This window comes from Talpa occidentalis, unplaced genomic scaffold, assembly GCF_014898055.3.
Source record: "Talpa occidentalis isolate TD23 unplaced genomic scaffold, MPIMG_talOcc4v2.1 talOcc4.2, whole genome shotgun sequence".
NCBI lineage: Eukaryota > Metazoa > Chordata > Mammalia > Eulipotyphla > Talpidae > Talpa > Talpa occidentalis.
Window position 1 is genome coordinate 68,627,035 of NW_023602073.1, and position 27,136 is coordinate 68,654,170.

At 38.9% G+C, this 27,136-nt stretch overlaps 1 protein-coding gene across 1 annotated transcript; it reads left to right on the forward strand.

Annotated features, from left to right (window-relative positions):
• OPN5 (opsin 5) lies at nucleotides 1–25,949 on the forward strand. The gene is made up of 6 exons (XM_037520902.1): nucleotides 1–152; nucleotides 3,953–4,072; nucleotides 7,190–7,360; nucleotides 10,815–11,149; nucleotides 21,973–22,214; nucleotides 25,886–25,949. Exons 1-6 carry the CDS (start codon nucleotides 23–25, stop codon nucleotides 25,947–25,949), a joined length of 1,062 nt encoding a protein of 353 aa, XP_037376799.1. The 5' UTR covers nucleotides 1–22.
• The last annotated feature ends 1,187 nt before the right edge of the window (nucleotides 25,950–27,136 follow it).

Below are 27,136 nucleotides of genomic sequence, written 5' to 3' on the forward strand. Positions count from 1 at the left end.
CACCTGGTGGCTGGAGAACAGCATGGCGCTAAACCACACTGCCTTGCCCCAGGAGGAGAGCCTGCCACATTACCTTCGAGATGGGGATCCCTTTGCTTCCAAACTTTCCTGGGAAGCGGATTTAGTGGCTGGCTTTTACCTAACTATTATTGGTAAGCTTCCTTAATTTTTCTGTGCACAAAATGCATCTAGAAAATGCATGGGCTGATATGTTGATTTTGCTCAAAGATTCCCACACTATATAAATATTTTGAGTGGAAGTGGAGAGAGGGAGGTAAGCAGAAGATGGGATGACATTACGGAGTTCAAAATAAATATTTCATAGAAACAATATTATCTTTGTTTTATAGGGATAAATTTTCCTTGCTAATCCGAAGAACTTTTACAAGTTAATCTATCTTAGGACTACATTTCATTTTGATTGTTTTGGCTTATCTTCTGAATAACAAAATTAATGATAATGATATTTAATTTAAAAGGAATGCTTTTACTTTAAAAAAATGCCTTCGATATGACCATATGATTATAGACTTAGAATGGACCTTAGAAATGATTTTAGTTCAACCTCCTCTTTTCATAACAGAGGAAGCTCTGGCTTAGTGCTGCAGTGACTGTGGGCATTCTGAGATTACTTCACCTAAAGTAAAATTGCATCACTAGGTGATTCGGGTGAGAGGTAAAATGGTGTATAGGTAATAAATGGAAGCCAGTCCAGGGTCAGAGTGTTTTGTGCATAATTCCTAATGTGAGACATCTGCTCCTGGACTACACTGTCCAATGTAGTGACCACATGTGGCTTCTGAGCACTTAATCTGTGATCTTTCCTAATTGAGATGGGCAATAGTGTAAATATAGACCAGATAATGAAAATATAGTACTAGAAAAAATGAGGTAAAGTAGCTCATTAATAATTTTTAAAAATTGACTACATGTCAAACCCATGACATTTTGGGTATATTAGTTAAAGATATTTTAATATTAATTTAGTAATATTTTCACTCTTCCTAATGTGGCTATCAGAAAAAATTTCAAGTATATATACATGGCTCACATATGGTTTACATGATGTTTCTATTGGACGGCGGTAGTCTAGGTAATTAGAATTTAACCACAATACCTTTCTTAAATTTAAAATTGTTGTTTAAATTTGGGTAACCAGTATGCAGGTGGGTTATGTCTTTAGGTGTGTCTGCCTTTAATCTTTTCAAATGTTGGATCAAGTGCTCTTTTTCTCTCTTTCTCTGTCTCCCTCCCTTTACTTTCCTCTCTCTCTCTCTCTCTCTCATTTATTTATTACTGAATAAGAATTTCATTTAACCTCCTGAAATTAATGAAACTCATTAGAAAAATCTGCAGACCTCTCTATGGTCAGTGCTTGAGGCAAAAGCAATTGATGTGTTTGGATCAGAAATTCCACTGCAAAGGGATTCCCTTGGCTTTGTTATTAGTTATTATCATACTTATTTAAATTTTGTTTCTTATAAATGGACCCTTATATCCTTTCAAACCCAAATAAACATGAAGTGCCCATTATTTGCTATTGTTTAAGTTGCTGGGAATATAGCAGTGAACAAAATGTGCAAACTGTCTGCATAGTGACTTCTCTGGTAGTAAAATTCACATTGCGTTTTTATTACACATTTCAATTATCAGGAATTGGATTTAATTTATCTCAATAATGGCAAGGAATGCATTAAAAAAGTAGCATCTATAACATGACAAATTTCTATAGATGGCACAAAATAGGGAGAAATATCCGTCCGTTCCCCACCTTGGCATCAGGATCCCAGGAAGATGGGCAACTAGGGTTGCCCATCAAGAGACTGTTTCACTCAGTACAGGTGGAGTCTGCAGGGAAATCTACAGTCCTATTCAAGTGGGTGTGCTTAAGTGGAACAAGAGAGGTTTAAAACGCATCCTTGGAAAAAGGGGTGTCAGGTGACTCAGGGACCTGGGGGTAGAGCCGGAGGTATATTCTAGAAGCTTCATTAGGGTAAGGCGAAGGCCAGCTGGAGGGGTCTGAACACATCCTAGACCCAAGTCTTGGCTTGGTCCTGAGTCTGGTTTTCCGATGTAGGATAGGTGTGCACAGATGCGCAAGGATATCTTTTAAGGCGCCAGAATGGAATGACATTCTTGGTGAACCTTATTAAATTCTAGAAGCCTTAGGGAAAGGCTGGTCTGAGTTTGGAATGGAGGAGAAAAAAATTGAAGACCCATTTCCACCCTCTATGGTTTCATTGTAAGTAGTTTATTAGCAATCTGTATTGATTTTATGTTCGTAACAATAGAAAGATTCAGGATTTTGCTAAACTAAACATGTCCCCCTTTAATCTTTACCTTCTTAATCTGATTTTTCCTTAAACTATTCTTAGAAGTAAGTTTCTGCTCTCCTAGTACTCTCCTACATATAAGATTGCCTTTAGAAATAATCTACAAGCAGTTCATAAAGAGTTGGCTAATTTTTGGTAATGCTTTGTGTACTGAGTGAAGCCTTATGAAATCTCAGGGTTAAAGCCAAAGAAAAAAAATTAATATTCTCAGAAGAGATGTAGAAAAAGGGCATTTAAATGAGCTTTGTGTATCAAATGCATGATACTGTTTTGAATCTTCTTGGATATAAAGTAGATGGCATTTGTTTATAATTTTCAAGCCATGTTTTCACATTTTAATTTCCCAGCGTGCCTTGCTAACTGGTTTCCTTTAATGAGACGTAAGTTTCATTTTAGTTGGTTTGCTCTAGAACTCCATAATTTCTTCCACTTTTTCCTCTTCTGTCTTAAGAAAGCTAAAGAGATTTTAACAGACCATTAGGTAGCACTGAAGCCCGGGATTCAGAATTTCCGAAGCGCACAATGCAGTTAGCTCCAGGTGGTTTCATACCATCAGTTGAAACACACATTTCTTTCCTTGCCCCCCAAATGAATTGTGGTGGAGAAGTAGAAATAAAAATAGAAAAATCTGGGTTTCTCCTGTTAATACTCTCCTTATTCCTTACTACTAAAGGCAGCTGTACCAGATTCTCATTTATACACAGCTACACTATGAAGCAAGAATTCCTGAAGAAATCTACTCTACATGTTAAGCTATGGAAGTAGGTGTATTCTTTTCTTAAATAAAGTCAGTAGGGATTGGGTCTTTTTTGGATTTAAATTGGGTTTGTAAGAACTTTTGAACAGTTTCATTGTAATGCCAAAGTCAATTAGTTATTAATAAAAGGATATAAAAAGTTTTAACATTGTTCGTAGGTTGGTGGGATGAGGGTCACTTTCTCTCCCTTTGGTGGGAGGGTGAGAACCCATATTATCAGTTGTCACCTACTTTCCCTTGATTCCTAGTGCAGTAGCAGCAGCAGACACCCAGCATCTATGCATCCTCAGGAGGCAAAAAGTCCTGGGCTGTGTCTCCAGGAGATGACCCTTTCCTTGCAAGGGGTTATGCCAGCCTTTTCTGGCCTCTGCCTCTCCTGAAGTTGGTGCTCCCTCAGGAGTCCACAGTGATAGCGAAAGCACCTGTTTTGCTTTGGGTCTCTTCATCTTCAGAATTTATCAAGAGCCAAGGGTTAACCCTACTTGTCAGAGGGAGGGAGTTCTGTAAAGCCAGTACTCTATAAAAATGGCTAAGGACATACTCCACCCTGGGGGCCAGTACAAGGACTGACCATTGGGATTCCCACACCCTCCTGAGCTTCACTGGGAAGTTAGTGGTTCCTTTTTCTGGGTAAGTTCAGTTTGATAATCCCTGACTACTTTCCCTTTGGAGGCAACCCATCCCTCGCCTGTCACTCACAACTCATGCTTTTTATTTCATCTTCTTAATTTAGATTTTTATTTAGAGTCCTCTCACCACCCTCTAAACCTATGGTGTCCATTTTTGAGATTGAGAAGTGTTTCATATCTGAATGAACGCTCAATCCTAGTTTTAACAATGGGATTTATATTTTTCTTTGTAGGGATTCTGTCCACATTTGGAAATGGGTATGTCCTTTATATGTCTTCTAGACGAAAGAAGAAGCTGAGACCTGCTGAAATAATGACTATCAATTTAGCTGTCTGTGATCTGGGGATTTCAGGTAACACAACAATGGTGTTTCTTTTTCTTTTTGTTTTTTAAACTATTCCCCATTTTATGGTATTCAATGGTGATCGCTCTCTACCCATGTTCTCTTTTGCTCCTCCTGCTTCATAAATGATCTTTGCAGAGTTTGCAGTAGAGTGTTGTATGACTAAAGCAATCATTCACTTGCCATTTATTGAGTTCTTTCTTATGGTGGCATATTAGATGGAGAGGATACAATTTGGAATAATACAGGTTATTAGATATATTATTATATGCCTCAATGTATGATGGGATGAATGAGAGATAGAAATTTACAGATCACATTTTGAGATCTGTTACACCACTGATACCCCTATGAAATCTGCTAAAATAAATATCAAGGGGGTAAGTACTTGAAGGAAAAATAGTGCTACAGACAGCTTGAGAAATGACCACAGGAAGAGAGATGAGGTACCCTACTAATATTATATTTAAGTGTGGCTTATGAACTGATTGCAAGTATAGAATCTTCTAGTTCAGTGGTTCTGAAAACTGACCGTACAAAAAGTCATTTGGGAAACTTCAAAAAATAGGCATAGAATTTTTTATTTAATAGAGTGCAATACTCTGGTCATTAAAATACTTAAAATGAGAATTTCTAGGTAAGCTTAATATACAGCCAAAATTGAGAGTCATGGGTTTATTTCTTGCTTCTTCGGCCTCCCTGACAACACAGCAACCCAAATTAAAATTTCCCTTTAATTGTAATTCAATTTTACAAATATGGAAGCTCCCCTCCCTTTCATCTATAAAATCCCAGAGTTGCCTAGATACACTTAAGTGTATCTGCTGGTTAGCTCTGAATTCAGTTACTAGAGTTGGGAAAGTTGAATTTCAGCAGCACACTTCAACTCCTCTTTCCATGGGAAACCTTTAACCACTTTCCCGTCCTATACTAAATCATCCTTTTTTCAATATTTTCTGATATTTGTTTTTCTTTTTATCCGTGAATTTTTCTGACACTGCCAATATCTAAAAACAAGACTCAATAATATCTCAGCCTTCTGAGTCACCAACTCACACATCGTAGGAGTTGGTGTGATGCCTTCTTATTGAGAGTTTGGCTGGTCTTGGTTGTTGGGAAGGCTTTCCTCACCATGGACAGGCTTCAGTGTCATGAGCTATTATGCACATTAAGAGAAGCATGACAAATTAAGTCTCCTTGATGCACATCGTCTCACAGCATCGGGAATTTTCTAGGCTACAAAATAGCTGTCATTTTATCTATTGCCACACGATGGCGATGTGGCAACATGAACCTTCATTTTCCTGGTCCGCTCGTCCATGCTGACCCCTGAAGATCTCTGCCTGGTACTGAAAATAAAATGCTTGAATGAAACCTGCCATTTCAGCCACATCCCTCATTAGTGAATGATATCAGACTCATACTCAAAGTTTAATTAGACTAGGCTTGAATAAAAATATCTTTAATTGGTCTCATACATTGAAAATACGTTCAATCAAGTAAGTCTGCTCTAGAAATGCACGCACCACCTCATTACTCTGTAGAATAATTCACCAGGAAGTGTTTTCTTCCATGTGATAGTTTTTTTCTGATTACCCTTGATCACTTTTTCTGCTTCTAAGTATCTCTAATATTTCCCTTCCAATACACCTTAAACATTTTTAATGTGTGTGTGTGTGTGTGTGTGTTTTCCTTTGTCCACTATATTCAATTATAAGAAGCACACCCTAGATATTAGGTGCATTTCATTTAACCAATTAATATTTTTTTTAAATACCAATGGCTCTTCATTCTAATAGGTATTAGAATTTCCTAGGAAAAATAAAAAATGAAAGTAAATTGGTCCCTGGGGGTCCCTTCAGATAGACTGAATAAGCAGTTGGAGTCCTGGACACTGATATTTAAAATGAAGAAAAATAAATCAAATTAAATCAAAACTATAGAAAACTCCTCCACACAGCTGGGTTCAGAACCATTCCACTAAGTGGGAAACTTCATCAAAAGTTCCACTCTAGAAGGAAGCTTAAAATAGCTTTTGCTAATAGATCCCATTATCCAGGCAGTATGAGGGCTGAATAGGGACTAGGGAGGGTAGAAGCACAAGAGGCACTAATTTCACTCCATCCTAGCTTTGACTATCAGAGAACTTCCCTTGAGTTTTTGCTGACTTTAGCACCTACCCAGCAGACGCTTATCGTAAGCCTTGAGTATGAGTCTACTCTGCCTGGAGTATTTTATTTCTAGATATTTGCTTGAGTTTCCAATCGCAGATTTAAGTATCTGCTTACATGTCACATTTTCATGTTCTGATCCCCTTAGAGAGAGCAACGATTCTATCTCCTTCCTCTGCTTTATATTTCTTCATGGCACTAATCCCTACCTATCATTCTCTCCTACCACATGTTAGGAGTTAGCTATTTCTTTTGTCTGTTTTCCCTACTAAAAATAAATTTGTAATTTTTGACCTTTTATCCTTTAGCACCTTGCTCTGTGCACATTACATAATAAGCACTGAATAATTACGTGTTGAATAAAAACCAATTCTTTCACACTCAGTTTTCTCCCTGACAATGGGGTTAGACTAATGAGGATTAGGAAGCACTAATATGAGGATGCACAGTCTAGTAAGTCTGATCATTGCATAAACTGTTGAGACAATGAGAGACATGTGTCTGGCTTACAGAGAGTACTCTATAAATGTATGTTAACTGACAGGATACTTTTGTACACCAAGGAAGGGCACACCTGCAGGCTGTGGGTATCAGCCTTACTTGTTTTCCTAATGCAATAGGGTTAGGGACCCTTTTTTGACATGCAGGTTGGATAAAGAGTAGGAAAAACTTCATCTGCACATTCCCTTCTAACTGAACAGAGATAGTACAAGGTATGGATTAAAGTAGAAGAATGCTTTCCTAGACCAAAAAAAAAAAAAAAAAAAAACACTAAAGCTAAAGGAAAAAATGGGTTAAACCCTAGCAATCTGAGTCGAGTTGTAAACACACTGGAACTAGATTTACTAAAACATCTATCTCTTGGTGACTAGGATGTAACTCAACAGTGAGTGGAAGTAGGTGGGTAAATTTCAACCAGAGGAAATTGCCCTTGACAGATTGGTTGGTGCTCTAGTTGTAGGCAAACCGTTCACCATCATCTCTTGCTTCTGTCACCGCTGGGTATTTGGCTGGATTGGCTGCCGCTGGTATGGATGGGCTGGATTTTTCTTTGGCTGTGGAAGTCTTATCACTATGACAGCTGTCAGCCTGGATCGATACCTGAAAATCTGCTATTTATCTTATGGTAAGTACGAAGGTTTCTCGTTCCCTGATAGTCAAAGCTAGGAGGATTGAGCATCAGAGCTGTATATTATTTTACCCATGGGTGAAGATTAATAATATCCTCCAGACCAAGAATATTTCGATTTATAGCCTATCTTGTTCTAACTTGTGTTTAAAGATATGAACCTTTGTCTATGTAGGTTTCTTTTAATACTACTGTTACAGTAATGTCTGCTGTTTGCTTACAATATTTTTCAAAGTATCATTTCCTTGTCTAAAGTGTGTGAGCTTCTACCACATTTTGTCATGCAAACAAGAAATAAAGTGCATGGAAAAGATCTTAGGTCCAAGATGTTTAGCTGGTTCCCACAAAATAAGAATGATGATAAGAAAAGACATAATGATAAGAAAAGACGTTTCTGATTCTCCTTTAGGACTCAGACTCCCTATGATATAAGAGATGAGGAATTCCAAAAAGTCCACCTCTAAGTCTCTCTAGCTGTGCAGCTGTGCTTGCAGGAAAGGACACACGACAGAACTATCACTCACCATTCCTTTTGAGGTATTGGTAGGTAGATAGAGCAGTGACTAACAGAATTGGTGAGAGATGAGCCAGCAATAAAAAAGATTTCAGACCCTGATGATTTTTGAATGTTTAAACCATTCTATGTATTAAAAATAAATTTTTCATACTTTTGCTTCTTGGGGTTCTGGGAATTTATTGAACCTCAAAGAAAAACATTTGTCCCTGAGCACCAGGTACAACCAAGGGAATAATACTGGCTTCCTTTGGAGAAAGTGGCTTTGTCTGTCAGTCTCACAGTGGCTGTGACCGTGAAGACAGACCATAGCCTGGAAGGTCATGCTCTATATGGTGGAATCGCCTTTGTATATTTAAAAGTTAAAAGTCTCCAACTCCAATGAAATCCTGCACAGAGGACTGTGAGTTTGTAAAACTATAGTCTAAATGACCCAGCACTCATGAAAAATATTTCTTAATCTGTTTTTGTAAACAATTCAAATTCTCCAAAAGAAATAACTTGAATTTAAATTTCCAATAAGATAAATAATACACAATTACACATACTCTGGATAATTTGAGTCAAAAATAAACTTTTTTTTTGTTCTTACCAAATGGATTTTAAATAAACCATTATATTACAAAACCTACCTACCATAGGTTTTGTAGACAAGAAGGTATTGAGAAATACTAAATAGTATCGAGAAGTACTAAATCATGATGTGTCTGCTTTCAAAATATTTTCTTATATGTAGACTTTGTGTCAATTAAGGAGATGATACTGCCTACCCCCATATTCAGGACATAACTCTATATGGGAACTGTCTATATTTTCCAGCTTCTTCTAAGGTTGACTTGCAATAGTATGGTTTGCTCACTGATTTGGCGCACTATTAAACCCTCCACACAGTGTCTTAGAATTTTGGAATGACAAGATCGCTTGGGAACATTTAGATCTTTCTCCCATGTAATGTGATAAACTGTTTTAAGGCATCCCTGACAGCCAGCCACTTGGCCTCTTCTTGAATAATTCCAGTGACCAGTGACGGGGAGCTTACTACAGCACAAGGCAGCCCATTCTCTGATTGGTCTGCTCTCATTGTTACAATGTTATTCCTTATATTGAGACAAAACTGCCTCCCAGTAACCTCCACCCATTGGTCCTAGTTCTGACTTCTGGAGCAACACAGAACCAATCTACTAATCTACTCCCTCCTGTACTTGACAGCTTTCACCATACTCGAATGTAAGTATAAAACACCTCACCAAGTAATCTTAACCATAAATGCTTATACGTATACTTATGCACATTCCCATAAATATGTAGATTACCCATGCCGGTGTCTTATCCTTTATAATGGACAACCAAGAGCTGACATATATTGTAGCGATATAATTGTTATCCCTTTCTGGTTGGGTTCTAGAAATTTGTCTTTTGTCCTAACAATGCCTCATATTGGAAAAGTAGAGACAATGGAGTATAGAAATAATCTTGTATTTCTTGTTAGGGCTACATGAGACAGACACAGAAGTAAACGTTCAAGTTAAGATCATTACGCATAGTCTGCAAAGCAAGCCTATTTATTTCATTAACCTTGTCTTATTTTCTCCACTCTACTGCTAAGAACACCAAAATCTAGAAAGGTTACATGAAGAAATAAGAAGGTTACATACTAGAAAGAAGAATTAGACTCTACTGACTTCCTAAACTTCACATGGCACTAAGCAGAGGCAGGCCTTGAGTGAATGTTGAAGAAATCACTTGGCTTTTATTGACTATATTTTGATATTTCTTCTGTTATTACAAAACCAAGGCAGTAAGGAGTCACTTCTCTGGCCCTTTTGGTATGAGATGATAAGTGGGGTGTGGAGGTAATTTCCGATGAAGGCTGCAGCATTAGATCAGGTCAACCTGTCTTTGGTGGTTATGTGGAACTTTGGAAAATGATCACTAGTGCTTTACAGTTTTTCTTAGATGGCTGCACTATTTCTTCCTCTTGGCATTCTCTTTGGTTAATGGAAACTAGTCTGGAATGGAGCTCATTTTTTAGTTTTCCTGAGAATATTTTCACAGAATGACTTTTGTGCAATATGATATACTCTCTAGATTCTCTACCCTCTGTGACTGTGTGAGTGTGATTGTTTTGTTAATGTTTGAAGATTCAAAATCTGCTCTCACCAAGCACAGTCAACCGCTTTAACCTCACACCACACAGTTATGATCATGCTTTATCAGCTCCCACTCAACACTCAATAAGTCCTTTTTTTTTTTAAAGATGTTATTTATTTTTGTGTAGAAGAACTGGGGTGCAGGTCAGAAGTGTGTGTGTTGGGGGTGAGAGGATTCACCAGAGACAGAGTGGGGAGCAGAACAGGCAGATTGACCAAAGTACACTGCTGAGGGGAGCAGCGGGCGAGACAGGAGAGGTCTGTTGAGCTATGTGGGTCAGCTCCCTGGTCAGGATTGAACTCAGGCTGTGGCTGTAATAGTGCTGGGACTTCTTAACCCCTAGGCCACCAGGGAGGCCCCTGGACAAGTTCTTAGGAGGGCAAATGAGATGAGAGACACGAGTGCTGTCAGGAAGAATGGGATTCTAAAGACACAAGCAAAGTCTTCCTATTTCTCTGCCCCAAAGATCCTTCATTGTCTTCGCCATCCTCTTATCTTTTAATTGATCCCTGTCCCCAGCTTTGGGCACTTGCCATTCCCAAGGCTCCCGCTTGCCTTGAGCAAACCTTCCCTGTGAAATGACTTCCAATTTTATTCTCTTAGAAAAAGGTCCAAGCTCTGGAACATTTCTCCCTTCGTTCCCCTCTCCATCAGGCTTCAGTTATCTGACCTCTTCTCTCAGTATCCAATGGAATGACTCTTTGGATGTGGAATTTGACATATCAAGGGGAGGTAATTGGGTGTAGGGCAGATTACCTCCTGGTAATGCTTTTCTTTCACCTCCAGGGGTTTGGCTGAAAAGAAAGCACGCCTACATCTGCCTGGCAGTCATCTGGGCCTATGCTTCTTTCTGGACCACCATGCCCTTGGTAGGTCTGGGGGACTACGCACCTGAGCCTTTCGGAACCTCCTGCACCCTGGACTGGTGGCTGGCCCAGGCCTCAGTAGGGGGCCAGATTTTCATCCTGAACATCCTCTTCTTCTGCCTCTTGCTTCCAACGGCTGTGATCGTATTCTCCTACGTGAAGATCATTGCCAAGGTTAAGTCCTCCTCCAAAGAAGTAGCTCATTTTGACAGTCGGATCCATAGCAGTCACGTGCTGGAAGTGAAACTGACCAAGGTAACGGCTGCTATAATTTATAGAGGTGTGTTCTGATCAATTAAATCTTCATATGGTGTATACCTGAAACTTATGTCATTTATACTTTAATTTTAGTTTTTATTTTTTTTAAAGATTTATTTATTTATGCATACAAGAGCTGGGGTACAGGCCAGAGATTCAGGGGGTGAGATGATTCACCAGAGACAGAGTGGGGAGCAGAATAGGTGGATGTACTGAAATACACTGCTGAGGGGAGCAAAGGGTGAGTCAGGAGAGGTCTGCTGTGCCATGTGGGTAGCTCCCTGGGTGGGGATCGAACTCATGCTGCAGTGGCTGTGGATAGCTTCATAGGTTGCATTTTAACCCCTTGCACCACCAGGGAGGCCCCTATACTTCAATTTTAAATATGAGATAACATGCCTGCCACAAAGTAATAAGAGATGGCTTCTAGAATTCTTACTATCATTATTTAAACCTGCCTGTCATTTATTTTCCTGACTCCTAAGCTAAAAGCAAAGGCAGCAAAACAATAAAATCTTCATAAAGCAAATAGAATGGGAACGTGGGGGACTGGGAAAACTTTAGAATTACGTACTTTGTAATATGTTCCTCTGTCTCTGTTCCTCTCTCATTTACACACACACACACACACACACACACACACACACACTAATAACTACCTAATTTGTACAGTGGATCTACGTGGAGCTTAAACTTTCTTTTCAATAGCATATTTTTGGTTCTTGAATGTTATTTCAGTAATAAGAACAGTAACTTTTAAGAATCATAAAATGCTTTATAATATTCACTGTTTTACATGGACTTTGGTAGGCATGATTTATAAAGTAAGATTTTACTTCCCACATCTGCTTTCCTAAGGGAAAATTATCTTAACACAAGAGCAAATTCTACGTGGTTGAGTCCCTTGGTAAATACTAGTTTCAGAATTGGCAGCTCTTTAGATATTATGATGTAAGGAGAAGAGCACACAATTTGAAAACAGATCCAGATTTTGATTCCATCATCACCACTGCCAGGTTTGGGACCTAGAATTAGATACTTCACTTCTTTGAATCCTTATTTCCTTCCTTGAGGAGCAGGAGCAGTAACATCTATCTCCTTGGGCTGTGGTGGAGATCCAGTGAGATAGAACAGGTTAGCCTGTCGTTTGCTGCATAGAGTATCTTAAAGGAAACTGTAATTCCTCCTTTCTGCCGCACTTTTAAGGAATTCTGGTAAAGTCTAAGGCAGTGACCTTCATACTTTTATCATGTCTCACCCTTATATTGAAAAAAAAATTATCAGCATGCTTTCACTATAAATGATATACAGGTAAGATGTCAAACAGAATATTTAGTCAGTATACCCTAATTTCCATCTTATATTTTAAAGACAAAAATACATGTAGATTGAAGTCCTAATTATGTCTTCTGTTATTCTAATCAATTGTGTTGATTGATATCCCACTTTCAACTGTGATCAGAACCTATTCAGAAGACCACTGTTCACAGTGACATGTAGTAATACAGTTCCCTCTATGCCATGGATGGTTTGAAATACTCAGGGCCTTGATCCTACTAACATTATTCTCTCCAAATTGCAGATTTTTTGAAGTTGTCCATTGGTCTGTTGGTTGCATACTGTGAGCTAGGTTCTGGGTGGTTCCAACTGACCTGCACTCCCTAAACCTACATGCTGAGCAAGAGAAAGTTTTGAGTGAAGTTTTTATCATTAAAATCTATTCTGATAACCTAATAATAAGGCATTTCTACTTGGACAAAAATGCAGAAGCAGGAGTGATGATCTGCTTCTATCTTACAGTGGGCTCTAAAGTAGAAAAAATATTTCAATGAAATGGTAGATCATGAATTAAATTTTTCATTTCTAGATCTCACATTGCCGAGTAACTATAATTTAAGAAAAAAAGAAATTTACTTTTGTCTGTGCCTTTGTTTACTTTCTTCATATTCCACATATGAGTGAAGTCATCTGATATTTGTCTTTCTCCTTTAGACTTATTTCTCTTAGTTTAATCCCCTCCAGTTTCATCCTTGTTACTGCAAATGAGAAAATTTCATCTTTTTTTTAAATAGTCATATTCCACTGTGTACATATGCCAAAAGAAACCCTAGAAATCTGACTGTAGAATTGAGGCTACCAGACGAAGAGGATGTGAAATAGAAGCAAATGGGAAATGTGACCTAATGGACTGTGGATGCTTTGGTAATAGGTGTGTTGTAGTAACATATATCTGAAAAGGTGTGAACCTGTACCCCTTGATTATCTACAGTGTTGCAAGCCAACATTACCTCAATTAAAAAAAAAACAACAAAAGAATTTTAAAACCAAAAGAATTAATCCAAGTTAAACTTGGATTGCATTTAATCCAAATCCACTTCTGGACCAAGTACTCTTCTCGGAACTAGGAAATGCAGCAATGATAAAAATATTCCTTTTTACTTTTCTGTGTAATGTAATTATAGCTGGGTTAGATGGGTCTGCATTTTGCCATTCTGATTCCATCATCGTAAAAACTAAACTTCCAAGTGCAAACATTTAAAAAAGAATGGGTTTGCTAGACTTTGTAACAGTCTTAAATTTTATAGACTACAAACAGGTGTGCAAAAAAAAACTCCAAAGAGAACCAAAAATCAAAAATAATCTTTATATTTCTATGGCATATTTTTATGTCCACATTTTATCTAGTAAAACGAACAAGATTAAGTAATTAGGATGAATTCAATTGAATCAGGGTTTTCTTCCTTTCCCCAGGGATGTATATTAGTTGCAAAGATCAGTGGTGAGGGGCTCTTTGGTTTGGTTATTGGCTATTGACTCTGGTATTGCTGGGACATTTTAGATTCTCTCGGGTCTTAATCATCATCTGTCCTGAGTCACTTAGCCTGCTTCTTGTTCCAACTTCCAGGCCTCTTTAGGATCATAAGCAATTCCAGTTACTTCCCATCCTTCAACTATAACCAATCTGGTGGAGACTGAGAGTTTGAGTGGGACCCTGGGGAATGAGGAACAGTGTTTTGCTCTCCATTGCTGAATGCCTCAGGGTTCTATCACTCCCCGCCCCATCCCTGAATCATCAGGCTCAACTCAGTGGAGTAGTTTCAGGATAGCTTCTCAAGGTCAGTCACCAGCATCCCTGTTGTTCTACACTGCTTTCTGACTGTAGGCCTTTTGCCCACTCTGGAGTGGGGAGCTGGCTTCTGTATCCTCATGCATCCCTCTAGATTGTTTACAAGGAATCTTAATTCCCTGAGTCCTCCAGGTCTTTGGCTTTGGATACATAGTCATTTTTTTCTCATTTAAAACTCTTTTCTCTCAACTATTTTTATCTTCTCTAAGTTTCAAATTTCAATTTTGAAAGTCAGAAGCAGAGAAATGAGTATTTCCTTGTTTGGGTTTTTCTGCTTTGTGAAAACCTTCACACAATGCAGTGCTCATTCCTACTGCTGCTTCCACAAGGGCAATGGTGAAGTGGCAGGAAGGAAACACTAAAAGTGTAGATTAATTTTCCAAATGCTAATATGTGATCATATAAGTACTTCACATTTATTCATTTAGCACCTGTAGATCACATCCAGGTCTCTAGTTCATATGAAGATTTGATTGGCATCTGGATTTCTCTTAATTTCCCTTATTTCCACCAGCAAGTCTCCTGACCCCCATTGGCTGGTTTCAGGCCCTCTTAATGTGTCATCAGAGCACTTGGTAGAGTTCTTCCTCTGAGTGTCATGACTGTCAGTCTGTTTTGCTAGGTGAGGACAGGTGTTGTCCTGTGTGCTATTGCACCCCACCGGTGCCTGCTAGATGCTTAATCAAGATCGCTGGAATGAACCCATAATTGAATACACTGAGTTAATCTAATTACCTTGATGAATGTTAAGCAGTCCCTTGACCCAAGCTTGAGTGCCTTGGTTCCTGTTGTACCTGCGGAGGCATTTTGCTTTGCTTTGTTCATTCACATTAATTCCAGTCTTTTTAAACTCATGAACATAAACCTCTGCTTCCCTCAAATGACTTCTGTCCTTTACCGCTCATCCAATGTTATTCATCATTAAGGGTTCAGATTCAGAGAACACGTGTGGACTCTTAACGCGGTTCATGGGTTAGCTGAACTGTGCTGCTTTTTTTTTTTTTTTTAACCGAATGAATTCATCCCGTTCCTCAGATTTCTCTCAGTTGTTCTGTGCCTAAATGTCACTTTCCAGGGAAGCATTCCCAAAATTGAATTCAAGTGTTCCTATTATAATGATTCATTGCTGCTTTTATATTTCCTTCTTAGAATTTCTCACAATTTAGAATTAATTTACAACAAATACTTATTTTTGCAGGTACTTGTTCAAAGTTTGTCAGTAAATTCCTCTTTGTGTTTCCTTCCTATCCCTGGGACCCAACCCAATGCCTTAAACATGAATATAGTAGGCTCTCACTTAACACTGTCTGTCGATAGGTTCTTAGAAACTTTGACTAAGTAAAAATGATTTATAATGAAGGAAGGTCCTCACATAAAGCCATTTTATTCAATGTTACCTGGGATTTTTTTTTAATTGATTTTGAAAAAAAATGCCATTTGAGGACTTGCTATATATTTGTTGGAAGAAAGATTTTTGAGCTAGATGTCAATCTCAGTTTTGCTACTAGTTCTTTGAAAAGTTTCACTAGCTAACATTCATTATTTATTTTAGCTGCCAGTGTTTGAACTCCTTTCTGTATCTGGAACTTCTGTGTTGAAGTTTTGTGTCTTACTGGGGAGTGGGGAGAAGAACAAAGATTGCCCCTGTTGAAGAGATATCGAAGGACCACTAATAATTTTCCAAGATTCCCTTGCAGCTAGAGTGTATCTGTAGACCATGGGCTCCTGCCATGTCAGCCTTTCCCAGCAACTAGTGACATCAGGTGGAGGAGCAGAGAGATCTCTTCCAGAGGCTATGACTGCCTCAAAACCAGTTCAAGTCATAATCTTTGGGCACCATTTCTGTTTGACTGGTCTGGTCTCAATGCTGACTCAGGACAGAGTGCTGCTCTGTTCTAATTAACACATTCCTTTTCTGTCTCATCCAGTCAAAGCTTTCTGTTGTTTACAACTCAGAATCTTTACTGAGTCACTCTGGGAAAATCACTTAATCTCTCTGGTTCTTTGTTTTCTCACCTGTGAAAGGAGGCATGGAAGGAGAATCAAATGATATTTAAGATATCTTCTAAAATCACAAAGATTCTATGAAAATGGCTACATTGGTTGCATTGGTTAAAGATCATGGCACTAGCTCTTATTACTAAAACTACCAGGTCTCTTGTTATGAGTATTTGTTCTCCCCTGAATAGCTGTACCCATCTCAAGGGCCTTGGTTTATCTATAGTGAACAGTGAAATCTCTTTTGTTTTGCTGAACGCTATAAATGATACATGACAAATTATTTCCTGTTCTTTGATCCAGCCTCTGTGTAGTTGGGTAATGTTGTGTTCAGTTTAGACCAAAACACCCAAACACAGATGCACAGAGTGACATGACCTAATTTACATCTTTTCCTTTCAATCACCGCTTTTGCTGTGGTATTTTAAGATTTGAGAACATGGCAACTGTGAACAGCAGAATTCCTTTTATGCTTCCTTTTAAAAAGGATGAATCAATATTTCCTATTTAGATAACAAGCAGGGTTAACATATGGCAGACATGCCAAAGATCTCTCTTCTTGTGACCTTATCTCATCCTCATGATAGAAATAAATTTGCTATTAGTTGTCTAGCTAGTTTGTGACATGATTCAAACTTTTTATTGTTGGAGAATTTGTTTCATTTCCTTTTAGGCCTTCATGCCCAAGTCAATTCCATGTCCATTTCCTTTTAGGCCTTCATGCCCAAGTCAATTCTATGTCCACTTATCATCTATATAGTTAGTCAAGGAAGGCTGATTTCTTACTCAGATCTGGGCAAAGGAGGATAGTAGCAGAAACTGAAATGACAGTTCTTAGGGCATCAGGTAATCTGTTTCACTGACATTAGTTGGTGGAGCTGAACCATGATTGGGACCCAAACCCCACAGCCTCTCCATGTCAATGTCTTTCTACCATTCCACACTACCTTAGCTTACAGAGGATGTGTCTACTCAGAAACCTTGTCTGCTGGAACTATTCAGAGGCTTTGGACCCAGTAGCAGAGCCTTATTTAACTTGGCGAATTTACTTTCCAGCCCATTGTTCTATTATTGCTTTAGTTGGTTCATTCAGTGGAATTGATTGATTATGGACAGTGTTGCTTCTGTGTCAATTAAATGCCAGCTTGGACTGTAGCTAGAATGTGCTGATCATCCTTAGGCCTTTGCAATGAGATATATTTAAAATGAACTGGGTTGCAGATGTGTGATTCTTTTGTAGAAGCCAAACACATATTCTGTGAATTTCCTCCCACAAAGACTGTCTAATTTAAGAATTTAAAGTTTAACTGCTTTTTCAGTAAACCAAAAGGCACTGATAAAAGTGAAGTGATTAAAAAATAAACAACTTAGAAAAGTTGTCTGGTACAGGTGGTTGTGTTAGAATTGATTTAAGGATGTCTGGGAGAGAAGGTTTGGAAAACAAAAATGAAGACACACTTAGACGTGAGGAAAGCAGGAAGAGACTAATGGAAAAAGCCAAACATGAGCCAGGCTGAGGAGAAAGTGCTGGAAAACTGAGTGTGACACAGAAATTTTTGTGGAATAAATCTTAAAATAGTTTTAATATTTTGATGCTTAAGTTTTAATATTTTATTGTTTAATATTTTGTGGAATATATTTTAAACTTGGAATGATTGCAGAGAATGATGTACCTTATATTAATTTTGTATTCATGTCAATACCCGAAGTATATTCTGCAGTACCCCTTAGAGAGAGGCGTTTAGCTCCCTTTCTGTCTTCAACTTGATTTCCAGCCATTCAATATAAGAATTTAGCTTTATGCTAATTTCAGAAAAAGTACAATGATTCTTTTGGTAGGTTTTTTTTTTTTTTTAAATGGCACATTTAATTCTCCTATATTCTTTTAAAGAGGATACCATAATGCCAATATCTTATGTCCTTCCGGTTTTCCATTGCACCATGCCCTTAAAAGTTAAAGTGTGCAAAATATAGAAAATATTAGGGACTAAGTGCTAATCTATATTTTGTCATTGACTTTGGCAGCAACAAAGAAAACAGTTTTTGAGATACTGTGAAATCATCATATGACTCACCAAAGGAGAAGGGATAGAGTTCTGTTAACTTTCCAGACATCTGCTGAAGCAAGCTTTATTTATATGCTTATTGTTTATTTGGGAATTTGAAAAATAAAAAAGACCCTCAGTGTGAGCCTCCAGGCATCCATTTCCTTTACAAATGAAAGTCACACTACCAAAACAAATCCAAATGCTGGGAAAGCTTTTGCAGAAGGATGGAAAAGCCAGCAGGCAGGAGCTTACTGGTTCCGACTAGGCCTTACTTATAACTGTTCAGCAAAGGTGAGGATTTTGGTTCAGGACCTTAATACCAGACTGTAGGACCTTAACCCTACATGTCAGCATGTGTCAGAGGCCACTTAGTTCACATCTTTGGGATGCAGTTCCTCTATTTGCAACAATGGAGCAAAATAGATATTGCTGAGGTTTTTCTCTGCTGCAGCTGATTTTTAAAGATGAGCCTTAAACTTCCTGGGTGGAATTTTGCAACCTGAGGCTTTGCAGTATATTTCCCTTTTTTTTTTTCTTGACACATCCTACAAATGTGGGGTTTCAGGGCAAACACACCCTACTGACAGGCTGTTCCACAGGCCAAGTAAGGGCATGGACCATTTTCTGTTCATAATAGCTCCGCTGTTATGAAAGCATATTGAAATGCATGTCCACACAAATCACTTTCTAATAAGAATAATATGTCCAATTAAATTCTTAAAACAACAAAGCATGCACAAATATTTTTGCCTTAATTAGTATTAATAAAATAGTATCCCATTCCTCATTGCTGATGCTTCCCACTAGCTTTCCGTGACCTTGGTTCAGAACTGTGCTTTCACTTCTAAAATAAAGGATGGGGAAAGAGGAAGTGCAAGTAGGACGACACCATCATTACATCTTCCCAGAGTGTTAGGGAACTCAATAATAAAAGGAGGGCCACTTTTCTAGAACTCCCTTATAAAATCCCAATGATAATTTCTTTCTAGCTTTGTCCATCATTGTTCCCACTGCTGTTGCTAAAGGCATGCTGTCCTCTGGTCAGGTAATGGGACACCTTAATGTCAACACCATGAGACCATCTAGGGCATAGGACAGATGCTGGCAGTGCTATAGTAGAAGATAAACTGGGAAGAGGAAAATAATACAAACAAACAGTTTGTATTGGACAGTTAATTGGAATATAGAAGGTTAATTGGAATATAATTTCATTATTTTACAGAAAGAATATTCTAGTAGATAGTGTAAGGATATGTACACAGAAGTTAGTGCAATTTCTCTCACCTAGAGATGATGTCAGGGTTAAGTTTTATTAGAATCCAAAGCTTGGGCTTGGCTTAGCCTATGTTAATCCTGTCACTCATACCCCTTTTATTTCTCTTCAGACATCTTCTAAGAGTAGACATTCTGTGTGGACCCACACTGTGTCTGCTTTGTTGATTTTTTTTTTATCCTGAACACAAAACATACAGGAGATGATCAATAACACTTGTTGATCAAATGAATCAACGATAACCTTTTAACATCTTATTTCTTCCTGTTCCATTTTATTTTATTATTTTTTAAAAAGATTTATTTATTTATTTATACAAGCACTGGGTACAGTCAGAAGCGCGGGAGGGTGAGAGAATTCACCAGAGCCAGAGCGGGGAGCAGAACAGGCAGACTGATGAAGTACACTGCTGAGGGGAGCAGCGGGCAGCAGGAGAGGTCTGCGCACCATGTGGGACCCTCCCCCAGGCGGCCGGGAATCGAAAAGGTGCTGCAGAGGCTGTGGGCAGCTTCGCAACCCAGCGCTCAACCAGTGGGCTACCTGGGGCGGGGGGTGGAAGGGAAGCGGGGGGGGGGGGGGGAGGGGGCTCCATTTTACTTAATCTTCCAAACGCAGCTCTAGTGTCCTCTGCTCAAGAACCTAGGAGCACCTCAAAGCATTTGAAATTAAGTGCAAGCCTGGTAATAGGTTATACAAAACCCTCAATGCATGGATGCTATCTTGCTTTCCAGTCTCATTTCCTGATGTTGCTTCTAGTATGCCAAAGACAAATTGTTCGCTAGTTCCTACGCAAGAGTAATACATACCTATCTTTGCTTTTGCTTATGCCGGTCTCCCTATTATTCTTTTTCTACTTGCCAACATGCAGTTATTTATATGCCATATCCTTCATGAAATGGTTCTTATTTGCCCCACAGCATGTAATTTTGTTCTTCTCTGAACTGGCACTTAAATCCTATTCTGTCTTAGAATGTAGCTCTTTGTATTCTAGAGGGATGCAAGCCAGCACTAAGGTGTACCAGAGTCTGTCCCAGCACTTAGCACAGTGGCTTGTCCAAAGCACTAGCTAAAAAGGTGATATTATCCGTAGGGTCAGCTAGATAGTCAAAGGGTACTAAATTGGATAACATTATTAAAGGCACTGAATCACAAATGATGAGAAACAAGTGAAGCTACTTCAAATCTTATCTCTATTTCTTAATATCTCTATTTCTTAAATGGCCTTAAAGTTAAGAAGTCCCCAAGATAATTTTAATTTTGGGAGTGAAAAATGCTTTCTAGAAAAGTCTTATTTTATAAAGGGTGTTGGTTAAAGTTCAGTGATTCTAATTTACTTTGTATCTATTGAATTTCTACTACCTGAGACTCAACTTCAGAAAAACTTGAGCCAAAAGAAATAAGATTTAATAGAAATCTCTGGAAGAGTTCATATTAGAATTTCAAACAAGGACAGAGTTCCTAAGTTTCCTGAGGCAAATATGGGTGATTTAAATTTCTCCAAGGTGAACTGATTTTTCATCTAGTTTTTAGATGCATGTGGCTTAAGAAGTCTAGAAATTTTAGGAGCACAGATGTCTTTTTGGCGAGATTTCTTTCCCAGTGTAGTCATAACAGATAATTTTTTTTGATGAATACAGACCTTTATTAAAAGCTTCTTTTGGAGGAGTGACTGCTTAGCAGAGTTTCCCCCCCCCCACATTATGTTTATTGAGGTAAAGTAGGTTTATATCTACTGTGTTGCACATCACAAAGAAAATGCCCCTAATAATTGCATTGTGTACCTCTCCCTTCCCCACACAGCAACTGCTGAAACCTTTTCTCCAAACTCCCATTCTCTGATTTTCATACCAGAAATTACATTTGGATAGAGTAAGTCATCATAATTGTTGCTTAAAGTACAATAAATATATTTGTATAAAAGTGAAAAATAATGGGACCTAAAATTACTCCACTGTCTGTTTTTCCTATCTTTTCTGTCAACAGTGAACATACGTTTTTGTGTACTGGGTCCATTTCTGGAATCTCCCTTGCCCAGCATACTGGTTATTAGCTTAAATACATGAGAAAGAGAACAGAGGTCAGGCTGAAGGCATAACAGATAACTTTTATAACATAACAGTTAAACTTCGGGTCTTTCGGTACATTCAGGTTCTAGAGTGGAGAGAGGACGGGAATGCGGTAAATGGAATAAAAAATTGAATTAATTTCTGGGTTGAACATCTCAGAAGTTCTTATGCAATGAATTCCTATGGGCAAGATAGATGGAAAGCTAGTAGTAGGACTGTCTTGGACGGAAATAGGCTACCTGCTCCTCCTCACACCATCCATTTCCACCAGGGTCTTGATTCTGTTCACTGCTCCTTTCTCTCACCAGGTGGCGATGTTGATTTGCGCAGGCTTCCTGATCGCCTGGATTCCTTATGCTGTGGTCTCGGTGTGGTCAGCTTTTGGAAGGCCAGACTCCATCCCCATACAACTCTCTGTGGTGCCTACCCTACTTGCCAAATCAGCAGCAATGTACAACCCCATCATTTACCAGGTTATCGATTACAGATTTGCCTGTTGCCAAACTGGTGGTTTGAAACCAACCAAGAAGAAATCTTTGGAAGACTTCAGGTAAAAATTCAGAAACCAGAAGTGAATGACCCTCTCTTTGTTTCAAAATTATATGGGGTGCAAGCCATTCTGGTATGCTGTCTTCTTAGGGCTAGAGCGAGCTCATCACTTAGGATTATTATAAGGATTTCATTTTCTGCTCATTAGAAGTTCCCAAATCCAGTAATTAGATGGGTTGGATGATCTCGGTAGATGGTTGATTGTAGAGCAACTAAGACATGAAGCTGCTTCTGCTTGAGCAACCACTATGTAGCACGCTTTCTTACCTGGGCGCAAATCCATGTTACTCCAAGATGACTATTCCACGTCCCAATGGTCCAAATATTTAGTTCTTACAACAGAAAAGGTCCTTCTGTTTGGGACATGTCTACCAGCAGCTAAGTATATAGGATTTGGGCAGTAAAAAAAAAAGAAAAGGGAGATGCTATTTTTATTCAGTTTTTTTTTAATTTTCACAAGTATCTCATATTAATCTTTTTCAGTCTAGACAAGAAAACTGAGGTTCAAGGAAGGTAAAGATTAAGTAAGCATTAAGTAAGCATTTCTTAGCTTACATAGCTAAGAAAAAGCAGAGCAGGGATTTCAATTCAGTTCTGTAAGACTTCGGAAGGTGTGCCCTGTCTTCTCCACTGTTTCTGTTAGGCAATGAACAAGTGAGTTGGGGGATCTGGTACCACTTTTCCTAAGGCTCTCCTGGCTCAGGGCAAGTAAAGAGCTGAGAACGAATTGCTGGTCTCCTTGTCTGCTCAGGCCAGTGTTAGAAGAATGCAGAGCTGGTGCCTGAAGTCACCGGCTGAGGTGAGGGGTGTTGAGAAGGCAGCAGGCTCTCTGAGCTTCTTTACTTTTACTCACTTGAGTCTCGATACTTTTCAATACTGTTTTCCTTGAGCAAGTGGGGAATTGAGGCAAAAATGTAGAATTGGCTATGAGAAGATGTGGATTTTTATCTTGTTCTTTTACAGTGTTTGAGTAAATGATGAAACTTTTGACTTTAAGTTTCTTCACCACACCATATAGGTACAGGTTCAAAGGCAAAGGTGAATTTAAAAAATCACAAGTAATAGGTAGTATGATCATTGCTGCTGCCACACAGAGAGAGAAATCCATAATTTGGAGGTAGGAGGCCAATGATTAATATGGATTCTGTTATTTACATAGCTCGCTATCTTTGGGCAAATGAACTGTTTAGAGTCAAGGATGGGGATGAGCTGATGGTGATACTCATGCAACGAAGTTGTAAGAATTACACAGGTGGAAAGACCTAGGTGACAGCTATGTTTTCTCCCCCACATTGGTGGTTAATGCCTTCTCTGCTGAATAGTTATGTCCAAATACTAAAGTGCATCCGTTTTGGAAGTAATAACACCTTGCCCTATTAATACTCTATTATGAATGCAGGTAGAGAGAATGTTTCTAATAGAGCAGTTGTAAGAGAAAATAATGGGTACTTTTTTATCTGATGGGGATGGAATTTGACAGGAATAGCTGAAGGCAAATTTCACATGCCTCATAATTTTGCCTCAGACTGACTCTCTGTTCTGTATATTCCCTCACAAGTGTGAGCAGCACATAAATATTCAACACTCAACAGTAAAAAGGGGGGAATTTATATGAAAGAAAGTGATTTAGGGCCACAAGCCTTTGGAGAAATCAGCCAGGCCAGAGACAATTCTGTTCACCAGCTTCCATTAGCTTTTCATACACATGACAGTGATTGCTTTGCCAGAGGAAGGCAAGGGCTATTGCCTTATCACAGAGATCCAGCTCTTGATGGAGACAGTAGGCTGGAGGCTGGCGTAGGGAGGAGCCCTGGAACTCCAGTGGTAGAAGCACCTTCAGGGAAAGAATGCTCAGGAGGTGTGATGAGTGGCTGATTTTAGCATGGATGGCACTGGAAGGGATCATGCTCAGCGAAATAAGCCAGAAAGAAAAAGAAAAGTACCGGATGGTCTCACTCATAGCAGGAATCTAGAAAACTTAAATAAGGGACCAGGAAAATGAATACCTATAAGAAAGTGAAAATCAAAATCAACAAAAAACTATGAAACGGAGACACTTTATGGGGGGTGGGGGGCGGGAGGGGAGGGATTGGGGTCAAAATAAGGGGGTTGCAATTGTAAGGGGAATATAAAAATAAAATTTATTATTAAAAAAAAAAAAGAAGGATCTGCATCAGGGCAGAGAAGAAGAGAAATGGTCCCAGCAATTTCTTTTGAACTTTCAAAAAAAGCAAAAAAAAAAAAAAAAGGAAATATCTTGTTTATATTTGTTGTTATTAAGAATAAGAAAGTGAGTAATATGGAGGCCCACAGAGTGAGACAAAGTGACTTGAAACTGGTCACAGAGTGGTTCATGTGCTAGCAGTGTGCTAGCATTAGCAGTTCAAAGCTAATGTGTCACATATAAGATTATGAAAGTAAATTTTAAGTAACTGGAACAGTTCATTAAAAGTTAACTCTTTTCCCCCCCTCCATGTTCCCTCCCCCCTCCCAGTTGAATCTGATGAATTTGGTAGAAGCTGACAAATTAAGGGGAAAGATATGGCCAAGAGCCCTTTTTGAAAGCTTATTCCTCACCATTTCTGAGTATCCAGGAATTGTATTTTGTAAACAATGCTTCTCCACCCAGGTTATATATTAGAGACACCTGGGGGACTTTGAAAAATATACTGCTGCCTGGATCCCACCTGCAGAAATTTGTCTTTAGGGCCTCCCCTGGTGGCACAGCGGTTGAGCGCTGGGCTGCAAAGCTGCCCGCAGCCTCTGCAGTGAAGGTTCGATCCCTGGCTGCTCCCCGGCCACCAGCGAGGGTCCCATATGGTGCGCAGACCTCTCCTGCCGCCCGCTGCTCCCTTCAGCAGTGTATTTCGGTCCTTCTGCCTGTTCTGCTCCCTGCTCTGGCTCTGGTGAATTCTCTCACCCTCTAGCGCTTCTGACTGTACCCAGTGCTTGTATAAATAAATAAATACGTAATTCTTTAAAAAAAAAAAAAAAGAAATTTGTCTTTAGTTGGTCTGGATTGGGCCTGCGCTTCAGTTGTTTCATTGGTTAGTGACTCCAGGTGATTCTCCTACACAGTCATTGTTGAAAGTGAGCAAACCAGAGCATGGGAGGGGAAAACATTAGCTGTGCAGCTCATGGAGTCATAACCTTCCCCATAACTCACAGAGATTATGGGAGACCACGTGCCCTAGACTTTATTCACAAGACTCTAAAGGTGTACAGTGAAGGAGTGAGACATTCTGCAATGTTAGTATTTTAATAGAGGTAAAGAACAAATTCCCAAACTCTGGTGTTGCTGCTGTCATCAAACCTCCCCCATCCACCTTAATTTGAATGCTGTCTTTCCAGAGAACATTCTGAGTAGGTGAATCACAAGGCCCATGTGAGTGGCAAGGAATTTTGTCCGGAAGACAGGAAACTTACAAGGGCACAGGAAATGTTCCAGACACAAGCTGTTTGTTTTGGGAAATCTCTGACCAAGGAATTTCTTGTCTTTGAAAGCTCTAAATTCAGTTGTTATTACCCATCTCTTTCTAATTCATGTCTTGTGCTTATACTCTTTACGGTAGTCAAATACACATGTATGTGTATATATGCGTGTGTGCATATACATATATGTGTGCACGATAGACATATATTAAATTGTGCTTTTTTCTCTCCTTTATCTAGGCTGCACACTGTAACCACAGTCAGGAAGTCTTCTGCTGTGCTGGAAATCCATCAAGAGGTATGAAGATGGACAGAGCATCTGTCATGGACACAATTATACACTATTCCGCCTCATCACTGCTGTTCATGTTTGTGATCACACTTTTCTCTTTATATTATATTTTTATACTTTGTACACTTTTCCTCTTTTTTCCTTAAGTCAGGATTGGCTGGGAAATTCCAATGGTCAAATGGGAAGTAGATGATAGGATACTGTTTGCAGAAATTTACTAGGATGAACCTCCCTGGAGTTTTCTTTTTGTTATACTTTCAAACCTTTTGTCATGTGAAACTGTATTGTCTGAGATATTAAGACAAATATTTAAAATATTTATTAGGGTGTTATTTAATTTCATTATATTATCATTATGATTTCTTAAGGTAGGGCTAAGGAGGCAATGTCTGGGGTTTGTGTTGTTGGGTGATCATTGGGCTTGTGTGTTGGTCCTTGGCACCTTAACTGTACATGCTTCTTATTCTCAAATCATTCTCTTCTCATGCTGACAGAGGGTTTTGCTCTAGTGGTATTGATTCCACAAAGTAGTCCTCTGGGGAAAACAACTTTGCCTTAAATCCCTAAATGAAAAATCTCAGAATTTGAGGAGAAAAATAATTCCCACAGATGATAATTTTACCCACATGAGTTTTTCTTACAAAGTTCTACTTACCAATAGAATGGATGTAACAGGGCATTACTAGCTACAATTATTCAAGAGAAAGAATTAAGTGAAAATAGCCATATATAAGTGCTGTTTCTTTTACTTGTTTGTTCTTTGTTGCCCGTGTTCTTTCTTTCTTTCGTTTGTTTGTTTGTTTGTTTGTTTGTTTTCAACAAATACCTTGTGAGGTCTACAGGTAAAGAGATGCAGATAAAAATGAGACAGAATGATTTCAAGGGCAATCTCTGCCTATTTAGGGCCACTGAAAGAAGCAGGCATATAAATACTAGGTCTAAAATTCCACTTAATGTGTCTATAATCTCTCCTAATCTGCTGAGTAGGGCTGTCTGCATTGTAACTTTTTCATTTCAAAGACCGGGTAGGTATCCTCCACATTCCCCTGCCCATCTGCCACCCCCTTAGCTGTGAACTCAAGCTCTACCCCCATTTCTGATCTTACCTTTCACCTGATCTTAGCCAAAAGGCCGAGAAGCGATTGATCTTACCTTTCAGATAGCAGGTGGTGAGAGAAGTGAGGACAGGGTGAGAGAGG

Bases quoted from the DNA above. Each gene is read 5' to 3' on its own strand.
- OPN5 (XM_037520902.1), top strand. From the start codon at position 23: ATGGCGCTAAACCACACTGCCTTGCCCCAGGAGGAGAGCCTGCCACAT. The intron at 153-3,952 runs GTAAGCTTCCTT...TTTTCTTTGTAG, and splicing joins CTTTTACCTAACTATTATTG to GGATTCTGTCCACATTTGGA. The intron at 7,361-10,814 runs GTAAGTACGAAG...TTTCACCTCCAG, and splicing joins AATCTGCTATTTATCTTATG to GGGTTTGGCTGAAAAGAAAG.